General features: G+C 38.7%; 1 protein-coding gene across 26 annotated transcripts in view; it reads left to right on the plus strand.

The window, feature by feature from the left end:
* The window catches only part of ABI3BP (ABI family member 3 binding protein), a 238,687-nt gene that overhangs the window by 197,311 nt on the left and 22,097 nt on the right, over positions 1-19,279 (plus strand). For all 26 annotated transcript variants that reach the window (XM_036998592.2, XM_073231729.1, XM_073231731.1 and 23 more), the window contains 6 exons: positions 1,933-2,001; positions 3,480-3,584; positions 6,557-6,685; positions 7,209-7,277; positions 10,963-11,172; positions 15,019-15,124. In XM_036998592.2, the coding sequence (XP_036854487.2) occupies positions 1,933-2,001; positions 3,480-3,584; positions 6,557-6,685; positions 7,209-7,277; positions 10,963-11,172; positions 15,019-15,124 (688 nt within the window). The remainder of the gene's footprint in view (positions 1-1,932; positions 2,002-3,479; positions 3,585-6,556; positions 6,686-7,208; positions 7,278-10,962; positions 11,173-15,018; positions 15,125-19,279) is intronic.

The following is a 19,279-nucleotide window of genomic DNA, read 5'->3' on the forward strand; positions in this document are numbered from 1 at the left end:
GCTTAAAGTCACTGTGAGGAATAAGAGAAAGAAGACAACGGCAGGAGAAGACAGTGCTCTGTGCCATGCCACTGAGTGCTTGAGAGAGGCTGGAGCTGGGCATATGTGGTCTCAATCCCAGCGCTTCCTAGCTGTGTTGCTTGATCTCTCTGTGCCATGAGTTTCCTCATCTGTGGAACCTGGGTGGTGTCTCCCACACAGAAGCATTGTAAGGATCAAATCAGGAAATCAGGTAATGAATATGAAAGGTGCTGCATAGTACTGGATCAAAATACTTTGTTTTCTTAAGGGTAGAGAGATCTGAGGAAAGGCTCCGAGGAAGGATCTCCTAAAGGCACAGAGAGTCTACCGGCCTTCTAGAGTACATAACACATTTTTTTAACCTCAAAAAATAGTGGTAAATTAGTCTCCCTGTTATCCCTGTGACACAGTGAGAGTATTTTTCATTCCCCTATGCCATGCACATTGTAACCACTGGGATGAATCATTTCTCTGGCCCTGTTACCACTGACAGTGGGGCACAAGAAGAGGACTAATGAACCATGTGTTTATACCATGCCAGTGGGATTCCCACAAAATAGTTATTGCCCCCTGAAATGTTTTTTTTCCTACCACAAATAAACAACATTTAATTGATGGATCCATACAAACATTCTCTGTGATTTTGTATATTATCTCTTATTCAAGCAGCAGATAGTATAGGATGGCAGTATTAGGATTCATAAATTAATGTTAATTACTATAATTATAATGTTAATAATTATAACAATGCTAATAATTATGTTAATTTGTAATATTAATTATAATTAATTTCATAAGTTAATGTGGGAATATCTAATATTTGGCAAACAAAACATCTGTTGTAAATTTAATCAATATATATGCCTGCACATTAAATGAGTTTGTGTGTAATGTTCCTACACCGTCCCTGGAATACAGTGAGTGCTCAAAACAGAGCTGAGGTTTTGGTAATTATTGTTAATGTACAAACTAGTATCTTAATTAAACATGTTATTATTTTTCAATATGTGAATTATAGTGGGATCTTCAAAGTGTGAATCCTTTTTGGGGGATGAGCCATTATATAAGGGGTGATATTTTCTGTTTAGATTCTAAAATCATCTTTGTGTTATTTCCTAATGGTGACTGTCAGCCACATCAGAGATTATTTTATAATGTAAAAGAATAACACTTTTAAAATAGGATGAAATCTAAATTTGTTTTCCCACTCCTTCGGACAGATACCCAAAATCAAAACATAGATACCCAAAATCAACACATTTGTTCTTAAATAAATGGCTGGGTAAAAATCCCCAGTTTGAGTTTGAGAGACTCCAGACATAGAACATCACACAAAGTAATTTGCAGATCGGTTTCTTCCAAACAGCAGCTTGGAGTTCTAGGCCTGCCCAGGACTAATTTACAAATCTCAAAGGTACACAGCCAGTTTGTGGCCTAACAGCCTGATACCCAAACCCTCTCCAGGGGAAATTGTAGTCAATTCATAATGTGCAAATCCAAACACAATGGAATTTTAAGGTCTTTCCAAACACAATGGAATTTTAACCACAAAATGTACACATGAAAACTGGCAAAAAATGGTCAATTGCCAAAGATGAAATTTGCCTTCTGAGGCAATACTGCTCAGAAAGGCAGTGCAGGGTGGACATGGTGGCAAATTAAGATGAAACCACAATCCACAATCAAATACCAACTCTTCAGGGAAACTCTCAACTAATAAATACAAGGCTCTAAATTTTTCCTGTAAACAGACAGGAGAAACCAATTAAATGTCACGGCACAAGAACACCAGTGTCTCTGCTCTGCAAAGAGTGCATCTGAACACTGACAACTCTACCAAGTTTCTGTGATGAAGAACCTTTAGCACATTTCTGCTATATATTTATTCCATTTCATTATATCTGCTTGTAGGGCTTAAGCAAACACCAAAGCCACCAGGTGCTGTGTCAGTGGACTCGACCCATGTAACAAAAAAACCAGGTAAGGGATAAGATGCTGACTCTTACTCAGCTCTGCAGTTTGGGCAGTAACTGTAGTATCATTTGTTGCAGCAGAAACAGCCCCCACATAGCCTCCAAAACATCAGAACCATGCTAAGAGTACATGGGCGTGGCTAGAGAAGCATCCCAAAATATATTTGAAGGAATGAAAAGTGCTCTGTGTATAAATTAAATATTAATAAGAATCTCTAATGGGGTACCAATTTAATAATTATTGCTTTGTATAATGTTCAAAGGGGCACTGGAGACATACTGGAGTCACCGTGGGTTCTAGTTTCCATTAGGTTCGAGTTTTGTTCTTGTGTAATCTGTTACAATATCCTTTTGCCTGATATGATTTACATTCCTAATTTAAGACTATGCTTTATACAAAGGCCAAAATTATTAAGCTGGTGACTTGGAGTATCTTTGCAATGAATAAGAACTCTGCTTTTTGAAACAATGCCGTGAAACCTACTCTGTTGTAATAGTGTCTGGGCTACAGATAAGTGTCCTACCACCACTCACAGCCCTCCCTGCAGGCGCACTGCACAGGCATATACTAACTTCCTACTATCTTGGCAAGTACTTAAAGCCAGAGGCATTTTCCAAGTTAGTTTTACTTGAACATTTTTAAATCAACATATATTATGCAAAAAAAGCTGGAACACAAGACTTAAAATTTGGGTTAAGGTAGACTGCTCCAGGCACCTCCCACCTTGTCAGCCTTTAAGTATCATAGACATGTTTTTACAATTTATAAAAGGTGCCTTTTCCCTTCCACCCTTTAGGCAGAGCCTTTAGAAAAATGTATCCTTCCTTTGGGTTAGCAGCCTTGCTCCAGGGCTCTTGGGTGAATGAGCAGAGCACTTGTTAAAATGTGGCTCCCACTTTCCTGGCCTGGCCAGGCACCCTGTGCAGTGCCCAGAGTTCTTGGTGACCCTGCTCTCCACAGGCGTAGCTCATTGCTTCAGGGCTACTTCTTTGTGATCATTTGAGAAGGTCTCTAAGTGTTTACCTATAATCATATAATAGATTTGGGGGATGGGACAATGAACCCACTGAAGGAGAAATTATATACTTTAACAATTTAAAGCTAAAATGGTGTAAGAAATTGCAGTCTCAAAATCGAAGGCAACTGGGGATAATGAAGCTCAGAAATGCTAGTTGAGAATGTATGAGAAACAAAAGGATGTTAAATTCTATCATCTATACAGCCTCTCAAAAGGCAGGTACACCTGTATATTTTTATCTGTATTTACAGGATATTTTTCCATACATGAGTGTGCTTCATTATCCCAGGGCACATTACCAACATTAATTTAGAGGAGTATCAGAATATAGTACTCATAGGCACATTTCTGAAGAATCTATTCTCCATCATCCAACTGCTATTTATCAAATATTGTATTTTTTAAAACCTGAGGTGTTTATAGAGGGAATCCTTGTGACAACTTCATCTGTAATATAATTTCTTAGCCACAGTCCCAGGTACTCGTCGCCCGCCTTTGCCACCCAGACTCTCGCCCCCACGAAGGAAACCTTTACCACCAAATAATGTCACCGGCAAGCCAGGGAGTGCAGGTATGTCAATCATTCCCTTCCTTCTTCCTCTGTGACTTCAGTTTTACTAGCCAACCACAAGCCCTCCTTGGTGCACTAGCTCAGGCAACAGGCAAGTGCTTGGTGTGTGTGACACGTGCCTGTGTTGGCCCCAAAGACCAGGCATGCAAATTACAGCTTTGCGGACCTACATCCTGCTTCTGGGTGGGTGGGGTGAGAAACCATCCCTGTGCATCTAGGCCAGTTTGCACCTTAAATATTGGAAGACAGAATCTGACTGAGGCCTTTCAACAATCAGATTAATTTGGATGAGATGTTGTGTGTTGACACCAGGGGTCATGAATAATGTGATGCCCACTTATCATTGTCTCCTGACATGAAATCTTATACATCTCACTGAAAGCTCCCCTGTCCAGCAGCCATCATGCTGGCCCCAGTATTACAGTTCAGGGGAAGGACTGAGGACTAAAATATTAACAGCTTTAGCCTGTGCAACAGGGCAGGAATATATTTGGGAAATCAGGCTTCCTCTCACCTCTGTGCCTTGGCACGTATTGCCTCCTTCCCACGAAAATGACCTCTCCCACTCACCTGGATACTCACACTTCTTCTTCTTCCAGAAAGCCTTCTCTAGTGCCCCAAGTAGAATTAGCACTGCTTCCCCATTCTGCTTGTCCTTGACACATTCCTCTGTTAGAGCCAAGAGCAAACTGGCTTACGCCTGTTTGTTCACACCTGTGTTCCTCTACTAGACTAGGAGCTCTCGGGTGACAGAGTCTGGCACATTTTCTCTGAATTCCCATCACCAAATCCAGTGCTTGTCACCTAGAGGATATTTGATAAGTTATTAGCTGAGTGAACAACTGAGTTAAATTAAGAATCAGTGAAAACTGACCTAGTTCAGAGCAAAGCTTTACCTTATTTCTCTTAAGGGTTCTTCCCCGGGACCTGCCAGCAACCCACAGTATGTTCCCCATCTTCCCTCCCTCTCCCCCCATCACTACTTCCTAAATATTTTGTAGGTGAAATAGGATGATTGCTAAAGACAGCTGTACACGATGAAACTGAGGAGGGGTCACTTGGAAGGGAATGGGGGTCACTCCTGGCACGGGATGAAAGGAGGGCAGGGTGATGGAGGAGCTGTCAGGATGCACCCTGTGCACAATGAACGCTCATCATTCGTCCAATCAGCTGAAGGAGAAACCAGCCCCGTCCACACCTCTGATGCCTTCCTGAGTCAAGGCACAGGGACATGACCCCAGGGAGGAGACCAGGCTTTCCTCCTCAATTGTAACGTGGGGCAGCTGTGACTTACACTCCAGCATGATTCAAGTCAGACTGGATGAGTCGCAGACTGAAAGTGATGCCTGGGTGTCCCCCGTGGAAAACCCGGGGGAAGCTTCTGCAGAGCAGCCCTCTGAAGCTGTGTGTCTTCAGCTGCAGCTCCGTGGTGGCCTGTGTTTCCATCATAGAAAACCCTTGTTCTTGCCCATCAGTAAGTCAACTTTAGCACAGCCCATCCATCCCCAAGACAGCTATAAACACCTTCCACTTCAAGATTAACTCAGGCCCCCTTCCCCACTTTTGCTGTCCACCTCTAACTCAGAGGAAATGGCTACTCTAAGGAACCATTGTACAGATTTGGCCTGATTAGTAAAAGAAAGTGTTTCCTGAATTCAGACAATCAACCGGATATTCTGGGAGTCCTCCAAACTCGTCTTCTCTCGCAAGTGCCTGCGGGCACAGTCATGGGCGACCATGTGGCATCTGCCACCTGTCCCTCATCTCCAGGGCTACTGCAGCCTCTGAGTCCCACTTTCCTTGCCAGAGGGCAAGTGCCCTGCCAGCATTCCCTTCCAGCTCAGCCAACCGCAAAGCTCGGGGGGACCGCAGGGCAGCTGGGCTTGGCTTCCACTCAACTCATCCCTGGGGCTCAGCAGCCCATCTGGGTGGCTCCCCGTGATTCTGCACCGGGCCATGGTCCTTGGGTCAGCCTTGTTTCCCTCCACTCTCTCTTTCCCTAGGATAATTCCTTTTCCCAGGAGGACATCAAATCCATTCTAGCCTTCACTCTGTTCTCAGCACCCAAACTTGCCTGGACCTTGGATGGATCTCATTTTGGAGACCTCTAGGTGTTTTTAGACAGAAGGAGACACTATTGACTATATCTCAGGGTGGCACTCTTCTGGCTAATAGGCCAGAATCACAGATGTTACACTAGGAATCTTTTTCACTCTCCAGCCATCTCTCATGCCTGCCAGTTAATCTCCATGTCAGGCCATCCCAACTCCTTCACACCCCTCAAGTAAACAAACCCCTTCCATCCAGTTTCGCTGCTGCTTAGTAGTTCACCTCCTCCACCCTTGTGAACACAACTACTGTCATCTCTTGACCTCTCTCTGCCACCAGCCATGCATCCTAACCATTCATCCTCTTTACATCTCATCTGGTTACTTCCCTAGTGAAAATCTTTTAGTGGGTCCTTGCTGCCCCTCATGAGCTGCCCCTCCCTGCCCCTCCGCCCTCAGCTCGCACTGCTCCCTGGAGCACTGGTGGCTCTCACCCCTTCAAATCAAACACCCCAAGTAGTCTCATGCTTCCCTGGCATGGTTCTTCCTGCAGCCTGGGACTGAAAGACAGCTCTCATTCCTCCCTACTGATCACCTCTCTTCTTTATGGCACAACCTCTGTGAAGACATTCCTATGCTTCCCTGACCCAAAAAACCCCTCATCTTTCCCCATAAACATTCCTACTCTCCCTCCTTAACCTTCTCTGTGATTGTCTCCAGTTTTTTCACCATACCTACAATGCTTCAGTATATTTGGCTCACACATCTATCTCAGTCAAGGGTATCAGGGCTTATTTTCTTTCTGAGCCTGGAATATAATGTGCCAAGCTACATGGTAGGTGCTGAATAAATATTTATTGAATAAGTAAATGGGAAGTTGGCAGCGCTCCTATAAAGCCTGACCACTTGGGCTCTACATTACAGGAATCGTTCCATCAGGCCGAGCGACTTCCCCTCCTTTGAGGGCAATGCTCAGACCGACCGAAGCCCCCTCGGAGAGAATAGAGACAGATAAGAAGCAACCAACGGTTCCTGCCTCGGGAGAAGACCTTGGTTAGTATGTCAGGCACTTCCCATTGGATGCTTACGAACGAAGTACTGTGAGATTTCAAATTAAGGGGAAAAGAGTCTCAGTTCTGGATCATTTATTTTATTCCAATTTATGACTAATATGAGTCTTAAATTTTAAAATTATATTTAATGCTTTGTTATAGAATATGCTCTTTCTCCTCACAGACATAGAAGAAAGTTCTCATGCTTTTAAGGAAAGTCTTCCCGAAAAGAGATTATCCAATGCTTCTTACTAAATCATATGTCATCACTAATTACATATATATTAATTAATTAATATGAACTACTTGGTTGTAATCTTTAAGTCATTATTTATTTTAGTCCAAGACATTTAAAGGCCTTTTCTTGTGACATGTACAATAATAATAATAAAAAATAATAATGGAAATCAGTGTTGGAAGCAATTGACTAGAAGGTACATTAAATATACTGTTTACTGTCTTTTTATTGTACTGTGAGGCATTTTTATCTTTTGTCCAAATTGTTTATTATCTTCCATTCTCAGGTAATACAACTGACTTTAGCTCAAGTCCAACAAGGGAAACTGATCCTCTTGGGAAGCCCAGATTCAAAGGTATGTGTGATCTCAATTTTGACAAGGCCATCTTTGGTCGGTGTGTCAGTCAGCTGTTGCTGTGCAGTAAACAACCACAAAATCTTAGCAGCATAATATAGTAAGGATTTATTTCTCATGTGTCAGCAAGTCACCAGAGGGTCAGCTGATCTAGGATGTGCTCAGCTGGTGGTTCTGCTTCTATGAGCAGGTGTCGATGAGCCTCTTAGAGGTGGGCTCCGGTCTGTTCATTCTGGTGCCCAGGATGAAGGACCAACAGTGACCCAGGAGAAGCCATTCTCATGGCAGTGCAGTCAAGAGACAGAAGTCCAAATACACAATTGTATTTCAAGCTCCTTCTGTTGTTACACCTGTTAGTATCCATTGACCAAAGAAAGTCACATAGCAGAACTCAAATCAAGGATTGGAAAAATCTAATTCTTTCATGGCTATAGAGAACATGTTTGGACAGTAATCTACTCTACCACCTCTACCACAGTACAGGAGATATAATATGATGTAGAGCCCAATATTTCCTTTTGTAATTTTTTTCTGAAGTATCAAATTTGATAAATTTTAACATATGTATACACCCATCAAACCATTGTCACAATCAAGATAATGAATTCATGCACCACCTTCAAATGTTTTTATCGTGTACCTTTGCAATCCCTCCTTCTCACTCTTCCCACCCAATCTCTAGTCCCTAGGTACCCACAGATCTGCTATATTATAGATTAGTATGCATTTTGTGGAATTTTATATAGATGAAAAAATACAGTATGATGTTTTTTTTTTTTGGTTTGGTTTCTTTTAGTCAGAGTAATTATTTAGAGATTCATCCATGTTCTACATACCAAAAAGTCTATTTCTTTTTATGCTGACTACTGTTCTGTTGTATGGACATATAATGTTAATAATTATTTATTAAACACATACTAATGTTGATAATTATTTATTAAAACCATTCATTTGGGTTGTTTGTAATTTTTTTTACATTACAAATAAAGCTACTATGACCTAAATTACTTAGGATTATAATAAACTCCTGATGAATTGATCCTTTATCATTATGAAATGACCTTTTCTATTTATGGTAATATTCTTGTAAACGTAATTTGTTGATTTTGTATATCCACTCAAGCTTTCTTTTGATAAGTATTATCATGGTATCTCTTCTTTTTATCCTTTCAGTGTTAATGTATTCATCTCTGTATTATTTAAACCGAGTTTTTATAGGCATCATGTAGTTGGGTCTTCTTTTTTTATCCATTCTAACAGTCACTGCATTTTATTTTGGGTGTTTAGAACCTTACTTTTAACATGACTAATGATATGGTTTGCTTTAAATCTATCATCACCTTGCTATTTGTTTCTATTTGTCCAATCTATTTTTTGTCCTTCTTTTAGATTATTTTTATGGTTTCGTTTTATCTTTTTTACTGTCTTATTAACTCTTCCTCTTTGTTTTGTTATTTTAGTTGTTGCTTTGGGATTTATAGTATGCATCTTTAACATAGCCTACTTTTCACTGATATTGTACAGCTTCATAGTGTGAGAACGTTACATTAATATAGCAGCTTTGCTCCTGGCCTTTGGGATGCTGTTGTTATACATTTTACTTTTACATGTTGTGTACATCCCACTAAATTGTTACCATGTTTGTTGGGTTTTTTTAGGAACCTCCATACTGCTTTCCACAATGGTTAAACTATTTTACATTCCCACCAGCAGTGTAGGAGGGTTCCCATTTCTCCGCATCCTCACCAGAATTTGCTGTTCCTAGTCTTTTCTATGTTGGCCATCCTAACTGGTGTGAGGTGGTATCTCATTGTGGTTCTAATTTGCATTTCCCTGATAATTAGCGATGTGGAGCATCTTTTCATGTGCCTGTTGGCCATCTGAACTTCTTCTTTGGAGAAGTGTCTGTTCATATCCTCTGCCCATTTTTTAATAGGGTTATTTGCGTTTTGGGTGTTGAAGCATGTGAGTTCTTTATATATTTTGATGTTAACCCCTTGTTGATAAGTCATTTACAAATATATTCTCCCATACCATAAGATGCCTTTTTGTTCTGCTGATGGTGTCCTTTGATGTACAGAAGCTTTTTAGCATGATGTCATCCCGTTTGTTGATTTTTTGCTTGTGTTTTCTTTTTTTTCTTCTTTCTTTTTTTTATTAAGGTATTATTGATATACATGGTCTCACACCACCATCTTGAATCCAAATTCTCATGTTTGTTTAAATAGTAAATTATCTTTTAGAAGAAATAAAAGTACTCCATTTTTATCTATGTATTTACCTATGTAGTTACTATTTACAGTGTTCTTCATCCCTTTGTGCAAACCCGTATTTCCATCTGATATCATTTCCTTCTTCCTGAAGGAATTCCTTTGATCGTTCTCATAGTATTGGTCATGAATTCTTTCAGCTTTTGTACATCTAAAAGGTATTTTGCTTTTCTTTTCTTAAAAGATATTTTCAGTGGTTATAGAATTCTAGATGGTAAGTTTTTCCTTTTAGTGTTTAGAGATGTTGCCCCACTGCCTTCTCATTTTCATTCTTTCCAGGAAGAAGTCTGCCATAATCCTTATCTTTGTTGTTCTATATAATGTGTCTTTTCTTTTCTTCCTCCTTAAACATTTCCCTTTGTTGACAGTTTTGAGAAACTTGATTGTGATTGGTGTAGTTCCTTCATGTTTGTTGTGCTTAGAATTCTTTGAGCTTTTCAGATCATGAGTTTGGTGGTTTTATCAAATATGGAAAAATTTTCTCCATTATTTCTTCAGTTATTTTTCTGCCCCCTCTTCTCTACTCAAATGCTAAAATTGCATCTCTGTTATACTGCCTAAAGTCAACTCAGTAATGTTCTGGTCATTTTTGTTTTATTATTTTTCCTTCAGTTTTTATTTTGAATAGTTTTTATTGCTGTGTCTTCAAGTTTACTAATCTTTTACCCTGCAATATCCTATCTGTGTTAAGCTTATCCACTGTATTTTGCATCTTGCGCATTTTAATTTTTATCTCTAGAAATTTGATTTGGTCTTTTTAATATCTATCATGTCTTAACTTTTTGACCATGAAGGTTATAGTGATAACAACTGGTTTATTGTCTTTGCTTGATGATTCCAATATCCATGCAAGCTCTAGGTTGATTTCAAATGATTTATTTTTCTCCTCAGTATGAGTATTAAATTCCTGTTAATTTCATCTTGTTGGGTGCTGAGTATTTTGACTCCTAAAATATTCATGAATTTTGTTCTGGGGTGCCTTTAAATTACTGGAAACCACTTGATTCTTTTGAGTCTGGCTCTTAAGATTTATTAGGTGAGACGGTGATACCAGACTGTGTTTAATATAGGGCTAAATAGTCCCACTACTGAGACAAGACCCTTTTGAATACTATTTCCAAATCCCCATAAATTATACAGTTTTAACCATGCCCAGGCGGACCAAATTACTTTTGGATATTGGCATAACATAAACCTGTTTAGAAAAGTAAATCAATAACAACATCAATCTCACATATCCCAGAGACAAGACCCTGGATTTTTACGAGTTTGAACCATCCACAGTACTGCTGTCACCCATTTTCTTATAACGTGGGACCAAATGTCCTCAAAGAGGTCATTTTACTTATGAGTTTATATCCGCCATTTTTACAAGCTCAAAAAAATGCAAAATGTCAAAGTTCTTTCTCTCTTAGGTCCTCATGTGCGATACATTCCAAAGCCTGACAACAGGCCCTGCTCCATCACCGACTCTGTCAAACGTTTCCCCAAAGAAGAAGCCACAGAGGGGAATGCCACCAGTCCACCGCAGAACCCACCTACCAACCTCACTGTGGTCACTGTGGAAGGGTGCCCCTCATTTGTCATCTTGGACTGGGATAAGCCACTAAATGACACTGTCACTGGTAAGATCACAGCATAAGGACTGTTACCACAGTGGGAAGCTTGGACAGTGTGATGCGATGCTTTAGGAGTGTGGTACCCTTGAGTCAAACTATGACTTGTGAGGCATATCTCAGGAGTAGCAATTCCCAGCAGAATTCTGCAGTCCTTATACCACATTATTGTCAAAAGTGTCATATGATGACAAAAGTCCATTTTGTCTAGTATGGGCCTCCTGTTGACATAGCAGATCTCTTTAAGATGCATTTCTTCCATCTTCCCTCAGAACTCTTTCACAGTGTGAAGATCAATCTAGCTTTTTCATTACCAAAAATCTACAGATAATATATGAGAAGTTGCCACTGCTGATGATACTTAAACCAGTTTTCCTCTCACCAACCCACTTTCTAGTTTGACCTAGAACTTTCAAGCAGGATAAATGTTATTTCTGTCATTTTAAGAGAATTTTTTTTTATTGTATCCCTGGCCAATTTTGTGTTCATCTCAGGAAATTTTGATTCTGCTATCACCTACCCAATTCCTCTAAAAGTGACTGTGAAAAATAAGAAACCCTCAGTCATTCTTTGAATCTGTTATATGGGAATTTAGTTCTCCATAGTAAACAGGATAGTTGACTAAAGAAGAAGGGGGGAAAGACAAACCACCTAAATCAGCTAGAGGATCTAGCAAATAGTGTGAGAACACAAGGCTCCTGCTGCCCGCATCCCTGCCATGTGCTCTGAGTGCAGAGACAGAGGATAGAGTGGCCCACTGAGAGGTTGTCTGGAGGATACACTGCATGGGGCAAGGTGGGGAAGGGGAGGTTCAAGAGATGCCAAAAATTTGCCTATGAACAAGAAAACAGCAGCTATCTCTCTTCAAACAAAACCATTTGGTCTGGGCACCTTCCAGTGTAAGCAGTTTATTTTTGCTTCTCTTTTTTATGCAAAGCTTGCCATTGAGAAAGAACTAGCTATTGCCCATGGTTCCCAGGAATTTGTCTAGTTCTGTTTCTTTACTTGGGACTATGCCAGTAGGTGCTAAACATCCCAATATCTAAAAATAAACCAATCTCTAAGTATTGATTATCTACATATTAAAAAGTTCAAAATTCTCAATCCACATACTGCACCAGTAAGGAGTTTCAGTGATAGTCTCAGGCTTGGTTTTCACAAAACAAAATGATCTATTAAATTCCATTTGCCTCAAAGATGTGGGATATCAAGTTGGAATTGGTTAATCTAAAACTCTAATATATCTACTACATACTTATTTGGGTACATCAATAACACCTGATTTAACTTTTTAAAGCAAAAGGATTTTCCTTTCTGGTTCATCAAGTAACATTTTTAAATTATATAAACTTGTAATCTCAAAGAATAATGAATAGGGTATATTTTATCTATCCAACTACTTATATAATATTGGTACTAAACATTAATGGGCTGCTTAAGATCTTTTATAAGATAGAGGACTTACAATAACGATTTTTATAGATAAGAACTCTATCTCTTTAGCTATAATATTTCTAAATAGAAGTAGTCCATATTTAACCAATTTTCACCTAGTCTGTATTTAAATATAGGACCATATGCCTTAATGTTCTATTTTTTCCATTTTTGTTTATTTTTAGTATTACATTAAATACCACTTGTTTTCAAATGTAATCTTTTATAAACCAGCAGCTCAGATAATTCATAAATTAAGTCTCATATCATTGGAAATGGTTTTGCAGGGAAGGATTGAGAAAGATAACAAAAAAAGTGAAGAGTATTCTTCATTCCCCAAGCTGGCTTCTGTCAGTAATCTTTCTTATAACTGACAGAGATGTGTTCATGTCTAGTACATACATCCGAATTCAGTTGCTGCTGCATGTCCCTTCTAAACCAAAGTAGAAATAGAGACACCTAAGAAACTGGCCATGAGTCCTTGGACAGCTTAAAGTTAGTTATGAAGCGTTGCTTTGTGATATGCCAAGAGGATGCTGACAGAGATTCAAACTCAGAATGGCTGACTTCTAAAAATGCAACTTGGGTATTTAGTTAGACTCATTGAACTTTAGTTTCCTTATTTGTAATATAATACCTTCCATTGTTGTCCATTTATTATGAGGATTAAACAGAGAATTTGTGTACCATAAATGAGAAGCTGTAAAGTCATGTGTGTTAGTAGTAGCAATAGTAGAACTGGCAGAGGTAGTATCATCATTATTATTTCCATGCCTTTATAGCAAACATTTTTTTCTGTCAAGTGAATTATCTCCTTTTAGGGCAATAAAACCCTCCGAGGGGGAAAAACAAGACCAATTATTCAGTGTTACTTATTTACAGATTTCCCTGTATCTTTACTATTAATTAATCTTTAAGCAAAATCCCCTATTTTAAAGTAAACATGAAGACATACGTAAGAGGCCATATCTGCCTTCTAAAATATATTTAGAATATACCCACAAATATTCATTCCAAAATACAATATTCCATTTTCATAATATTGATAGATTAATGAAAAAAATGTAATCACTTTAAAGCGTTATAAGGCATTACCAAGTCCATCCAAGAATATACATTCAAAAGCTGGAATTCTGAGAAGTTCAGGATGTTCCCCTCCCTCCCTTTATACCCTCTGTTAGAATAGAAAGTCAACTGAGATACAGATTAGGAACAAAAAGAGTCTGAGGTAGGAATACTAAATAATACCAGCCATCAGTTCTTTTAACAGCTGCACTGATATGTCCAGATGCGATGGCCATTGCCTTCCAGTTTGATTTTGAATTTTTGGGATGGTCATATGAACTTTTTCAGAAAGAGTCATCTTCCTTTTTGGATTTTTTAAATATATGCCATTAAAAATCCTTCCCAAATTAAAATTGGTGATTATGAGTCTCCCTGAATCATTCTGTGGTTTCAGTTTTACCTCCAGTATCCATCTCCTTTGGACTTGGCACAGTTAGCAGAAATGCCCGGTAACTTGCCAGCTCCTGGGCAGCCCTCCCGCTTTCCCTGATGCTCACCACTTGTGTTATTTCTTCATATCGGTGAACCTGATTTTGAGTGGAGTTTTGTTGCTTGATTTTTTTAAATCTACTGTATGATCTTGTCACATGCATTAAACTAAATCACAACTGAGAGCAGGGAAAACCAATTAAAAATGTATAAATTATATTCTCTTATTCTGAAAGTCTCTTTTGATTCATTCTCAAAAATTCATAGAAACATGCCTTTAAAAATGAAATTTATGAAGACCTCTATGCAGACTTTAAGGACATAGCTTTTTAAAAATACATGCAAGAATCATTATCAAGGGAACATATGTAAGCTATAGGTATAAAAATCCCATGATTCTATGGTTGAAAATGATGAACTATAGAAAAGTATAGTTGATTATTTGGTTACCTGTCATTTGCTGCTGTCGAAGCTTTGTGCAGTGGTGGTACATGAGCTGGCCTTTTCCCCTGCCGCCGTACAGCCCCACAGAGCAGGAAACACACCTTTTACTCAAGCACCGCTCCTCGCCAGTGCCTTCCTCACACTGTGCTTTCCACCAACGGCAGACTATGTGACTTACCTAAAAAAATCGTAAGTTACCCATATCCGTAGCTACCTACCTAGGAGCCTCATGGGTTTTCACAGTTAACATGCCTTTCTGGCTCTGGTAAAGGAAAAGCAGAAGTGATCAATAAGCAACTCCCATAATGTTTTGAGACCTTCACTGTCCACTGACAATCCCCATCTGAAAATTGCGTATGTGTAGGATCGGTGCATCTCAAGAACTGCAAAATCTAAGTGACTCACTCTTAATGCTCTAAGCGTCAAGAACACGGTATCAGCCAGGACATAAAGACAAGTATTGTTGGCTTTTTCACTTTACAGAATATGAAGTTATATCCAGAGAAAATGGGTCATTCAGTGGGAAGAACAAGTCCATTCATACAAATCAAACCTTCTCCACAGTAGAAAATCTAAAACCAGACACAAGGTAAGCCACCAGCAGCACTATTACAGGTGAATTCTGAGAGCGCAGATGTTGTAACAAAGGTATGAAGTGACATTATCCCTCTGTCTTAAGGAAGGGTCTGCTCTGCGTTTCATTCTTTGGCTTTCTGTAGAGGCATGTTTTGCAAATAATGCAAGCTATTGGTGGGGCGACAACGGCTGACAAGATTGTGTTGTAAGTTAACAGTGTGGCAGGCAACATTGAAAAATAAAAGGTCATTAATACCAAATGTTGATAATAAATACCAAAATTTAGAAAAGGAAAGGTCTGTGGACCAGAGAAACAACTAGATTATGCACAACAGAAACTAGATTTGATGCATAGAATAATTTGACAGGCACACTGGAAAGGAGAAGGCAAGGAAATAAAAGCTGTGTGATGCACGTAGGTGAAAGGTTGTAATAGGCAATGTTTAAAATAATGACAGACTCATCCTAGGCACAGCAACACTTTGCTCTTGGTCTTTTTACAACAGACAAATGAGAATCAGTTTTTGAGAACAAAAATGTACAGTATTAGCTTTGTTACCTAATAAACAGCTTTTCTTGGCAGCTCTTATTATACATTGATGCCAAATTGTTTAAATTGCTGTATAGTTTTGTGGTTCCTTTTTAAATCTAAATTACCCAATATTTTTTCATTTTATTATTGTGAGAAAACTAAAGGCCTTTGGCACTTCTAGAAATGTAGTAGGAAAAGGGGTTTTTTGTTTTTGTTTTATTTTGCTTCACATGGTATAATCATAAAAGGTATTACTCAAGGAGATTCTCAAATGGCTACAGCCAAGCATTTTCTTAACAAAGCCAATGTGCTAAATTCACTTCTGGACTAAATTCCTCTATAGGAAATAACTTTCCTTGCTTAAACTCCAAACAGTATGTGATAAACTCTCTATGCTTTTAATTTTTAAAAAAACTCACAGCATAAGTTATAGTTATACACTGAGCAACATAGATCAATTTTCAGAGGGACACAAGCAGAAATTTTTCCAGATTGGATATTTCATAGCTTGATGAAGTATATTTTCATAGCTTGATGAAGTTCCTCGGTGCTGAAATAGATCAGCAAAAGTGAAGGCTGGAACTCCAGCATCGGACTTTGTTTTCATAAGTTTTTCTTATATCTTTCATTGTCATTAATTGATTGAATTGAATTGGATTGGATTATAATACCCAAAAGAGCCTATTTTGGCTCTGACAGCAGAGACTCTTCCAATCTGTTCAGAGGAAAAGGAAGCATCTAATGTATTATAGATGGTTTGCTGTGTATAAACTACAAATGGTTTGCTACATATATAAAATATGCTGTAAAAATAACACTTTCCACAGGTGTATTTTTTTCTTTAGAGTTCTCTATTTTGTGCTGTAATATGGAAAATTTTGCAGCTGCTAATTTCTTAAAGGATTTCAGGTAGTCAGAATACATGTATATTCCAGTAAAAGCTCTATATGATGATCTTGGTTCTGTTCCCTTAGCAAGATTAGCAGGGAAAGAGGTTAGTTATAGTATCATATAGGAAACTGTAAAGAGAAAAGTTCATTTAATTTAGATTTTTAATGGGTAGATTTATATTTACAGAACTTGGATAGTTTTTCTCTCTATTCCACTTACTAAGAAGTGAGCTATGTAGTACACAGAAAGTACATTGAAAGGCATCTAATTTCTAAATGTTCATTTCATTCCTTTTCTGAATGACACTGTCCTCAGATATTCTCACAGTGCACTGATTAGCTCATGATCACAAATTATTCCAATGACATTTTAAACCTGATTTGTTTGTAAAAGGTTCACATTTTTCACATAGCTAACATTTATTAAGTGCCAACAACGTGCTTAGCAGTATGCACAGTATTATGGCTACAGACATGAATAAACATGGTGCCTGCCCTTGAGGAGCTCAAGACTAGGGGATAAGCAGCTAATAATAATTACTCTGCACCAAGTGGTGAGAGCTCTGATAGAAGTATACATACAATGCAATGGCAGCCAGAGTGGGCGGCACTTAGCAAAGTCTGGGGAAATTAGGAAAAACTCCTTGGAGAAGGTGACATCTGGGCTGAGGCTTGAAGTGTGAGCAGGAAAGAACTAGCCAGGTGACTGTGGTGGGGAAAGGAAGGTCAGAGAACAGCATGTGCCATTGCAGAGGCCCCAAAGGACATGCTTGTGTGCAGTGAACAACAGGCCATTTTCCCCAGGGTGAAGGGTTAAAGTGGAGAGAGGCTGTGGAAGCAGAGGGAGTGGGAACCAAGCTGACGCGGGCCTCCTATGGCAGATCAGGACATGTGGTCAGCAGATGGGGAGACTTTGAGTGACGGTAACTGGGGAGTGACTTGCTCTGACTTTCATTTTAGTTTTCATTCTGACTTTCATTTAGTTGGAGTAATCACTTTTGATACTAGAGCTATGTATGATGAATAACAGTTGGTGGACTAAACTTAACAAAAAAAAACTAAATTTAACAAAGACATTGTTAATGTCTGGCAAGAGCACCATCTTGGCATCTGACATAATTGGCCAAGTAGGTGCATAAGAGAAAGGTACCTTTGGGCTGAGCTGCATTTCATTCCGGAATCACAGGACCAGTCAGCTCCTGGGGTTCGCCTCTAGATTTGGGTTGGGATTGTTGTAGGACTCATGCTAACTGTTCTGGAGTTTGCCTCCCCCCTATCCCACCCTCATGGTGTGTGCCTTGCCCATCTCTCCAGCCCTTCCTCAGGGAGTCTTCTAAGGAGGGCCCCTATAGCCTATCCTTACCTCAAAGAGGGTCCTTTCTGAATTTGTCTTTGGGAAAAAGCATTATTAAATTAAGTTTAGGAATTCCTGAAATCAGAACTCCATGTTTAGTTTCACCTCTTGGCATAAATTTGGGGCCATTGAGCGTGTTTATATGTGTATTTTTGGTTTGGCACGAATTGAATGGTATGAATAGAACCCATTTGTATATAAAGACTTAATGTTCATATATATGATTTGATGAGGATTATATTGCTCGTCCCTAACAGGTCATGATTTAAAAGTTATATCACTAGTGTGAAGGGAAGACCATTCTCCCCTAGGGGGCAAATACAATACACATAGATGTAAAGGTGCTTTAGTAAAATTATTTTAGTCTACAGTATGTGAGACTTCAAGGTGGTCAAGTAGTTCAGTACCTTCTAGTCCCCAGTGAGCCTGTGAATGCATCCTGTGCTCTCTTAACAGGTGTGCTAGAAATTAATTTGTCCAGTTAATGGGCAAACATGCTCTGAGCTGAAATATGTTGAAATCCCTATTAGTCAAAATAATTTAATGAACTAAGGAAGAATAATGCAAAGTTGAAATATTTCATTTAATTTGATATTCTGAAGTCTCAAAATACCTGGAGAGAGAATACCCATGAAACTAGAAAGCATCATAAGAGAGCATGCAAGAACATACCAATGTAGGACCTACACCCCCAAGTCTACAATTAAGAAATGGAGAGAAAGCTTCATAGAATATATGAGACTAGAACTTGACCATAAAGGGTAGGACAGAAAGGGGCAGGCTTGTTAGAAAAGAAAGAGTAAAAATAGTATTGTTCTTTCAAATCAAATCCATGTGTATGACTTAAGTGAAATATAAGTAGTCCTCAAAATTACTACTGACAACAAGGCTACAGCCAGAATAATAAAATTACGAGTTCCAAATTTGGGTTTTGGGCTCATTCAAAGCAAGTTTTTTTTCCTACTACCTTATGTTGTTAAGGCAAGATTTCTTTCCACTGTATCTTTTCTACCCTAACTATGATCCAAGATTAATGCTAATAGAAGACAAACTATAAAATAAAGAGGAAGTATGCACATGAGGCAGCCGCCAAGGGGTTTTTATTACCTGCAAAGAAAAACTGTAGATACATTTCAATGCTTGGGGAACATTTTGAATCAAAATACATGGTAAAATTGAATTCCCCAAATAGGCCAACTTTGAATTACAGCTATTAAAATTCCCCCATAAGGTTCTGGAATTCCTACTTGAAAAGCTGGAAGATAATAACTTCTGAAAGAATTGCTATAGCTATATGCCAATTCTAGGAGACACGTGTAAGTAATTTATTTTAGTAGCATTTCCATCATTTGTCCTGACTAAATATCATGAGATGTAAGAACAGGTGATAAT

This window comes from Manis javanica, chromosome 3, assembly GCF_040802235.1.
Source record: "Manis javanica isolate MJ-LG chromosome 3, MJ_LKY, whole genome shotgun sequence".
NCBI classification, from domain to species: Eukaryota; Metazoa; Chordata; class Mammalia; order Pholidota; family Manidae; genus Manis; species Manis javanica.